We start from the raw sequence: 10038 nt of genomic DNA on the forward strand, positions 1-10038 counted from the left end.
TAAGTGCTCACAATGATACAGCCGCGTTAAAGGAGAGAGTTAATTTCTTGGAAAAAACGTTACGTGAACTGCAAACGAGTCAGCAGAATTTCCAGCCACAAAGTATATCTTCCCCAGTATATATGAATGAAAATAAATCTAAGGCAGAATTGAATGTAAGCAACGTCACGACAATGGGAGTGCCGATTCCTAAAGTCAATTTGCAGGAGCAAAGGCCAATAATGTCAACGTCTGTAAATAATTTTATGCCAATATCGTCGGGAATGAATACATTTCCGGTTAATACGCATAATATAAACCATAATTGTGCATTACGTTAAAACTACATGCCGATTCAAAATCATTTCACAACGTCTGTGCCAGTTTATACGCCGTACATATCATCTGGGCCAAACCCACAGTATGCAGCATTGGGGTGCATGCCAGTTGGTAATGTGCCAAGCACGAGTTATATAGGTAATATGCGGCATGAACACATGAACGGGGGTCATATTGCATATTACCAACCTGTTGTGTCCGGTCTTCGGTGGGCGAAGTAACCTTGAAGTGAACGTGGATGCACGTTGTGAATTTAATAAACAGAAATTCTTTTAATGAGCAAGAGGAATACTATTGGTGGCGATATAATTACAACCCAAAAAAAAATATAATTGAAGTACCCCTGGAAGCTACATAAAGTTCAAGGTACGTTAACGTCATTAATATTCACGTTGTTTTATTAACTAATCGTTTACTCCTACCCAGGCCTACACAACAGGCATGGAACGGGCTCGTAAAAGCAATAGACTGGTAGACTGTTGTTTGCTTGTACAACGTGTGGCCTCGACCCATACCCTGAGTTACAGAGTCTCATCCCTTACCGACTGATCTAGCCAGGCATTTAATTGTTATGAGCCGATTTCTACTCCTTACTGACAAAAGATGTCCTTCGCGTGGTATACCCTGATGCTAACCCCATTCATGTTTCCTAACTCATATAGCGAAGAACCTATTACCTTTAAAATCACGCACTTCACGTTTTTCTTTCCTAACTTCGCGTTATAACCATCAGTTTGTTTACTTTGTCTGAAGTTGCGTCTATACTACTTGCCCCGCTCTAAACTGAATTTCCTTTTTTCGTTGATTATACACTCTTCCAGATCTCTGGTGATCTGCTTTCAATTCTGCTGTCAGTTTCTCTCGCATCAATAGTTGTTTGTCTGTCGCTTCTAATATTTCAAATTCGGATTGTTGTATGGAGCTCAGCTTCCTCATTATCTCATATACTGCGCCATGCTGAATCATATGTGACCCAAACACGGCCATATATAGTTTCATACCTATCGAGCTGTGTTTTACACTTCTGAGTGCAAATGCTGCCTCACTTACACACTGATCCCAATTACGTTGGTTTTCTTGTATATAAGAACGAACGATCTGAAGTACTGACTGATTTACTCGTTCGGCAGCATTGGCTTGGGGAGAATAAAATCTAGTTCGGATGTGTTTCACTCCATATTTTTGCAAGAAAGAAATACGTATTTTGAGAAGTGGTCTAGCCCTACAAAAATCACCGTATTACCTGTGCTAGTCCTAGGGTAAGGTCCCATGAAATCCACATACAGATATTGGAATGGTTTTTCGGTTATGGTTTGCATTCCCATGAGTGGTTTTCTCATTCTATTTGACACCTTAGAAGTATTACAAATTTCGCATTCTTTTATCAGTGTTTGAACGTCACCAACCATTCCTGGCCAGAAATATTTTACCTTTAATTTTGCCAAGGTCTTTTACACCCCTCCGTGTCCAGATGATGGTGATACGTGTACTTGTTCTGCTAATGACCATCGCAATTCAGATGGAACCCATAATTTCCAAGTACTATCCTCTTGTAGTGGGTCGCCACATCGAAAATCTGTCCTTTTATACACATAACCCTCTGAGTTACACAGGTCAGGTAAGCGTTGTTGTTCTTTGGTCACCATTTCGATGAGTGCCTTATATTCATCAGTTACAAAGAAAGGTGACTGCAAATCAACATCTAGATTGCGAGTGTCTTGTGTTATCTCGTCAACAAACATCCTTGATAGTGTATCGGGAACATTGTTTTGATTACCTTTCCTATGTTCTATATTGAAGTCAAATGCCTGTAGTTTCGAGCTCCATCTCGCTAGTCTGCCTGATAAATCACGCTGGTTCATCAACCATTTGAGACTCGCATGGTCCGTTATGACCGTAAATGGAAGTCCTTCAACATACGCTCTAAATTTTTTTACACTGAGTACTGCAGCATAACATTCCAGTTCTGTCACACTATAATTCTTTTGAGCTTTGTTTAGTTTAGACGACATATATGCTATCGGTTGCTCCTCTCCAGCAGTATTGACTTGGAATAACACTCCTCCCACTCCGTCTTTAGAAGCGTCACATTGGATATAAAAACGTTCTTGGAAGTTCGGATTCGTAAGTACTGGTGCTGTCGTAAGACTTTCTTTCAATCTCTCAAACGCTATTCTTGCTTCGTTGGTTAGAGCGAATTTAATTAGGTTATTTTTAGTCAGGCAATTGTGTAGTGGTGCTGCAATAGTGGTGTAATCTCTTATGAATCTTCTATACCATCCTGTCATTCCAAGAAAGCGTCTAAGTTGCCTCGCTGTCTTTGGCTCAGGAAAAATATTCATCGCTTCTACTTTTGCCGGATCAGTTCGTATTGTCCCATTCCCTACAATGCACCATAGATATCTAACTTCAGTATGACAAAACTTACTATTTTGAACATTAATTATCAGGTTAGCTTTGCTCAGACACCCAGCCACTTGCTGTAATAGTCGCATGTATCCTTCAAAGTCTTCTGAGCACACCAATAGATCGTCTAGATATACAAACACCCGTTCTCGAAGCGCTGCTGGAATGACCTTGTCCATGAGTCTGCACATGCGTTGCGCCGCATTACATAACCCGAATGGCATCACAGAGAATTGATATAGGGGTCTTCCCGGGACTGTAAACGCTGCCTTTTCTCTGGATCTTTTTTCCAGCAGAATCTGCAAGAACGCATCTTTTAAATCGATTGCAGAAATGTACCTGGTGTCTTGTAGTCTGCTCAAGATTTCTTCAATATGAGGCAACGGATATGCGTCCTTGATTGTGCGCTCATTGACTTTCCGGGCATTCAAGCACAGCCTGTTTTTGGTTTCTTTCGTTACCAGTGTTACCGGAGAGTTCCAACTGCTATTGCTTTCTTCAATCACCCCTAAGCTCAGCATTCTGTCTAATTCGTCGTACATTAATTTCTGGACAAACGGAGAAATCGGATAGTGCCGCTATTTTACAGGTATATGTTCATCCATTACCTCTATCGTATGACTTTCTACTGTTGTGCTTCCTAGACCTAACTCATTAAACGATGGAAACTCTTTAACAACCTTTTCTAGTATGCTTATTTGCTTCCTACACATTTCGTGCTGTTTTGACGTGACCAGTAAATCTGATGACACTGCCACCCCAAGGTAATTTTTGGGTGTCCGCTTGCTGATTATTGGTATGTCGAACACTTTCCAAAAATCGATACCTAAGTAGAATTGCTGCTGCAATGAAGGCACTAAAAATTCCATGCCTTTTGTTTCTTCCTCCCAAAGGACTGGTAAAGTTACTACACCTACTATCGGGGTTTCGCCGCCGTTGGCTGTTTTAATAGATTTACCTTTTACCCTTATTAGCTTACTAGGTTTCTTCTTTAAAAAGTCCAACGCTCCTTGTCCTATGCAGTTTGCCATTGCTCCTGAATCCAATAGCGCTACTACTACCTTCGTCATTGATTTTGGTCCTAATGTACATCCTATTATCTCCTTCCAATGTTACTATCGTGCCTATGACCTTCCTCAAACATGCCTTTACTAATTGCTGTCTTCTTCGAAAAATTTGTATTTTCCTAAAGTTTCTCTTATTGTGTCTCGATTTCATTAATTCTTCATTAAAAATGTTTTCCTTTATTATTTCATACTCTATCTTCCGTTGGTGTAAAGATTTTGGTTTAGTTTTATTGATGTTTGCTACTGAATTTGCTAACAAGGATTGGTTTCGCTTTATGATTTGTACCGTCGTTCCGGGTCTTGCCTCTGACGACACTGGGCCCCGGGTGCCACTGTCCTCCAGCCGTTTCCCTCTCTCTTGTTATATCTGCAATAGGATATGCTTTCTTTACATAAAAAGCACGACATGTCATGGAAAGATGACCTACACCTTGACCCTTGTTCCATATTATCATTTATGATGTAAAAATCGCATGGCATTCCACAAGCATAACACAAATTTAAGTGGAATGAAGATGGACACATGGTATCTGCATCATGGTTGCTCGTGATTGTTGTCTCGTGGTGACGGGTTTCAATTCTACCTTCAAGCGTGTCTTGCCCCTTATTTCTCTGTTGTAAATGCCCACGCTGTTGATTTTCGCCTTGTCTGTTCTGTGGAGAACTGAACGCTTCTAAGTCCTATTGTGAATGTTTGTCTACTTCAGCGTTATCTACTTCTTCATTTACGATCTCACTAATCTGCCTACCTCGGAGCTTGTTTTCCCTTAGCATTTTCTCGGCCCTAATACATTCCTTTTTTAATTCTGCTAATGATAGAAATGGCGCCCAACGAGACACTAATACGAAGACAGGACCGAATTAAAAGACGTAATAAATAACAAAATAATAATTTTATAGATATATCTATACAATCCATAATAATTTAATAGACATATATATATATAAAAGAGAGGAGGTTTTGAAAAGTTTTAAAAATTTTTTTTTAAAAAGATATTATTTATATATATATATAGTTGATAGAATAGACCGATGAATAGCGGACCAGAGATGGTTGCCTCAACAAGTGGCAATGCAGACAGTAGAGACAAAGACAACTTGAATGGTTGCTACAACAAAGATTCAAGTAGAGTTCTGTTTGAGGTAACATACCTATTGTGTGGGTAAATAATAGAAAGCGGGTATGAGTGAATGAAGTATGGGTCTGAACAAGTACGAATGAAACAGTTAATGCTACCAAACAATAGAATTTTTCTGTAGGTTTGTGAGGCTTACTGTTAATTGGTATCACGCATACATTTTCTATTAGGGATCGGTATTAAATTGAGGCGTGATACTAATTGAATGTTTGAGATGTTGAGAGTAAGAGATGGACAGTTGGACGAACGTGACGACAACATTGCACCTATATAACAATGAATTCTATTTTTCCCTAAAACAAGGCACTGAAAATCCACCAATAAACGCCAAATTTAAATTATATTTATTTGTCTTATTTTTTTATTTTTATTGAATTTTTTTTTATTATTAAATTAATAATATAATAATTATATATAAAAAAAAAAAAATTTTTTTTATTTTGGATTGATTTTTTTTTTGCAATTATTTAAGTAGGTTAAATATGCAATCACCTTAGGTGAACATACAGGATTTGTTTTTTGTACCATTCTACAAGTAATAGACAAGTAAGTTCTACCGATAACAACAAATTTAAGTAAGAGTGGTAAATAGTTCCTATGGAGCTCAAACCAGCAGAAGAGTTAATAGACATGTTAGCAAGTAGTACCGGAACTAGGTCCAAAATACGAAAAGCTACGAAATCAGCACAAGTAACCGATTTAGAAGCGGTACCTGACAAAACTGCACAAGCACGTAGTAGTGAGCAGGCTCAGTTAGTTAGTTCAGGTACAAATAGAAGGCCAAAAATAGGGAAAATAACTCAAGCTGAAAAAGATTTTGGAAACAATAGTATCCAAAGATCACTGAGTTTTGACAGCAAAATAGACCACTTGTTGTTAATGGAAAGTAGTGAAATGAATCAGCCAGCTAATGTGAAAGGTAAAGGGAAAGATCAATATCAGGAAACCTCAACAGGTGACATGAATTTTTGTTGATGTCCGCGATTGTTGCTGAGCGTGAGAAGAACCACCCCCAAAACCGGCGAGCATACCGGGCTGGCCACCATGTCACCGCTCCACGTTCACTTCAAGGTTACTTCGCCCACCGAAGACCGGACACAGCACACCATACTCGCAAAATCCTTATAGAAACGTTAGAGAGATTGTAACCCTTTTGCCTGAGTTCAATCCGTCAAGCGACAAATCTCTTATGCCAAATCAGTTCATAAAACGCATCGATATGTTACGAACTACATATCGTTGGGACGATCAAACATTAGTATTTGCAGTGCAACAAAAATTGCAAGGATACGCAAAATATTGGGTTGATTCGCAAGAAGTGTTTCTTTCTTGGACGGAATTTGCTACAAAATTTTTGAAAGACTTTGCTTCTACAGAAAACATAGCAGACATATACATCAAAATGTCCCAAACAAAGAGACAATTTAATGAAAGTCCGCAAGAATATTACTACAAAATGATGTCTTTAGGTACTCGTGGAAACGTACCCGAAAATGCAACTGCTCGGTATATAATTAATGGCATCAATGAGCCACGCTTAAAGCAGAAAATCTCGATTAAATACACTCTCTGTAATGAACTATTAAGTGATATAAATATTTATACTGTATATAATGATGTTCAGAACTTTGACGAAAAACCAAAACCTAAATACCCGGTAAATACTAATCACGATCTTAGAGACAATTCTAAGATACAAACGCTCCATAATAAGGAAAGCGAGACGACTAGAAAAGTCAAATGCTTCAATTGCTCTAGAATAGGCCATTATTCAAACAAGTGTCCTGAACCACAACGTAAAGAGCGTTGTTCCATATGCAATTGCACTACGCATAAGGAGACCGATTGTCCTAGTAAGAAAAACAATGCCGAGAATAGACCAACGGTTAACAAAATTGAAAGTACTTGCGAAAAAAGAGATGAGCTTGCGTTGTAAAAGTAATTTAAAAACCGACGCGATCATTTATAGATCCTGGTAGTGCATACACTCTAATTCGGGAGACATTTGCAAAAGATTTTAAAAATAAAATATTGCGTTGTTCTGTAACTTTGAGTGGTTTCGCCGATGGAAAATTTATTTGCACCTCTAAAATAAATGCTGTTGTAGAATTTGATAATAACGAATTTATAACCGATTTGTTGATCGTGGATGACGGAAAAATACCCGAAAATATTTTGCTGGGTCGTGATGTATTGTGCCGTGAAGGTAAACGTCTTATCATAGAGGGAGACAAATGTCATATAGAAGATCTGCAAACATCGGTAGAAATACCGTCGGATGCACGCAAACAACTTAAAGATCTACTCTCAACGTACTGTGGCGTTTTTGTAGAAAGTATGCCTGAACTAGGCAAATGTGTTATCAACAAAATGAGTATTAAAGTAAACACTGACGTACCTATTCGGGCAAAACCATATCGGATAGCATTTGCCAAACGCAAAATCGTTTCGGACATTGTTCTTGATTTGCTTAAAAATGACATCATACGTCCTTCGTCATCACCGTATGCCTTACCCGTGGTTCTGGTAGAAAAGAAAAATGGTAAGCATCGACTCTGATGATAATCGTAGATAATCGTGGACTAAACAAAATCACTATTAAAAATCCTTACCCTATGCCAAATATGGAGGAGCAGTTTGCTCAGCTTTCAGGTAACATATTCTTTACGACACTTGACCTTCGCATGGGCTATCACCAAATAGAAATTGAAGAGTCCTCAAAACAATATACAGCTTTCGTTACTACGGATGGTCATTTAGAATACAACAGAATGCCATTTGGAGTGGTTAATGCCCCCGGACTTTTTCAAGCGACAATGGATAAGATTGCGTCGACGATGGGCCGTGGTGAAGTTTTAATTTATCTCGATGATGTTATTATACCCAGCAAAAGTATAGAAGAGGGTATAGAACGGTTAGAAAAATTTCTCTGTTTGTTAAAAGAGAACAATTTGACGCTAAGAAAGTCCAAATGCAAATTTCTTAAAACGGAACTAATACACCTAGGGCACGTTATTGATCAAAATGGAATAGCACCAGGTAATTAAAAACAAGCTGCAATTAAAAATTTTAAACAGCCAACCAACGTAACAGAAGTACGACGCTTCTTGGGTTTGACTGCATTTTTCCGCAAATTTGTTCAGGATTACTCAATCATCTCAAAACCAATCACGATGTTGCTACGAAAATCAGAACAAGAGTTCGTATGGGGTGTTGAGCAGAAAAATGCATTTGACAAACTTATAAATATGCTATGTAGCGGTCCAGTTCTAGCTCTGTACGACAGTAACGCTGAACATGAAGTGCATACCGATGTAAGTAGTGTTGGTCTAAATGGCGTGTGTAGAATGCTGCTATTTCAAATCACGAGGAGGTAAACGCGAGTGTACTCTGCACTATGACGACGTTGAACCGATACCTTTCCGTTTGATTCACATCGATCACCTCGGACGTTTCATTAAAAGTAAAAGAGGTAATAGCTATGTTTTGGCTATTTCAGATGCTTTCTCGAAATTTCTGATTGTGAAAGCTGTACGTAATACAAAAACAACTCCTGTAATCGCCGTTTTAAACGAGATGTCCAGCTATTTCGGGTTACCTGCAAAGATTGTTACTGATAGCGGTACATCGTTTACATCCACTCAATTTGAGGAGTATTGTGACAACAATAATATTCAACATGTCAAAACAGCTGTACGAACGCCGCGAGCTAACGGACAAGTTGAGAGAGCTAACCAGATAATCCTATCATATCTGCGAACATCGAACAAAGATCCAAACAATTGGGATCTGAACTTACGGAATTTACAATGGGCAGTGAATTCACAAAAAAACGCAACTTCTGGTTTCAGCCCAAACGAACTAGTGTTCGACTTCCAAGTGCGCGATGTCCTCCAAAATCGATTGTTAGCTGCCGTACATGCCGACGCGGAAAACCCATTATCAACCATTACAATCAACGAGAAACGAAACCCAGCCGTCAAGAATATTGCTGAGGAGCGTGCAAAGTGGAAGCACCGTTTCGACGAAAAGCATGCCGAACCTTTCCTGTACAATGTTGGTGATCTCGTAGTGCTTGAAAACGAACCGTCAGCCACAGGCGAGTCACGAAAATTGGAGCCGAAATATCGAGGTCCATATATCGTTGTCAATGTACTTGGAAATGACCGATACCAAATAAAAGATATCCTAGGTATCCAACTGGCTAAAAGGAAATTCAATTCTACGTTCGCGACAGACCGAATGAAACCGTGGTGCTACAATTCTCCGAAGCTTGATGCTTGTGAAATCGAGGACGATTTATAGCAGGATTGGCCGAATTGTCACCCTTAATAAAACGATTTCACGTTTATGTTTTTTCCAAACACCTTTATATGTCAAACATGACAGTTGAATCGCACCTAAGTTCAGTGTGCTAATGAGTTTTTAAGAAAGCATAACAAAGCGAGTTTTTCTCTAATTAAAAGTAAAAATGTAAATTTTTTAATAAACGAAAATAAAAGCCGTCTTTGACACTAGTATAGAAGAGTAAAGCAGAAATCCATCCCGCCTATTTTAGGTAATTTAATAGGTCTTTCATCTTCACCGGTGAGCAGTCTTATAAACTATCAAAGAAGTATTTTCCGAAGAACCTATATCTTCTGGACGCTAAAGCAGAGCATTCACAGAGAAAATGTATTACGGTTTTTATCTTCTGCGTGTTTCTACAACTTCTGCAGTGAGGATTATGGGGAATGCGCAGATTCTCTGCATGAGTTCTACACACCAATGACCAGTAAGAACTACAGTAACCCTTGCAGTGTTCACGTGATCTCTTTTGATGAGTTCCGAGAATTTATTTTTATCATAGGTGGGCCATATTAACCTGGAAGTCGCACATGTCCTAAGAAAGTAGAGGAGGGTACTTCTTTTAATGGTTTCTAAGGTACTAATATAAACCGGTGCCGCCAGTGACGCATCCAGGGAGGCATCAGAGCGGGTTAAACTGTCAGCTTTCTCGTTCCCTACGATGTTCCGACAAGCTTCTCTAATTGGTAGGATTTCAGCTAAAAAACTGTAGCCCCATTAGGTAGTCTAAGAAAATTATTGATGTTTTCAGATGGTACGAA

At 38.9% G+C, this 10038-nt stretch overlaps 1 protein-coding gene across 1 annotated transcript; it reads left to right on the top strand.

Moving 5' to 3' along the window:
• Window positions 1–5527: 5527 nt before the first annotated feature.
• LOC119663985 lies at window positions 5528–7489 on the top strand. Its single transcript, XM_038073571.1, has 3 exons — window positions 5528–5885; window positions 5935–6831; window positions 6900–7489. Exons 1-3 carry the CDS (start codon window positions 5528–5530, stop codon window positions 7487–7489), a joined length of 1845 nt encoding a protein of 614 aa, XP_037929499.1.
• Window positions 7490–10038: the final 2549 nt, after the last annotated feature.

Source organism: Teleopsis dalmanni, chromosome 1 (genome assembly GCF_002237135.1).
Source record: "Teleopsis dalmanni isolate 2A chromosome 1, ASM223713v2, whole genome shotgun sequence".
Classification (NCBI taxonomy): domain Eukaryota; kingdom Metazoa; phylum Arthropoda; class Insecta; order Diptera; family Diopsidae; genus Teleopsis; species Teleopsis dalmanni.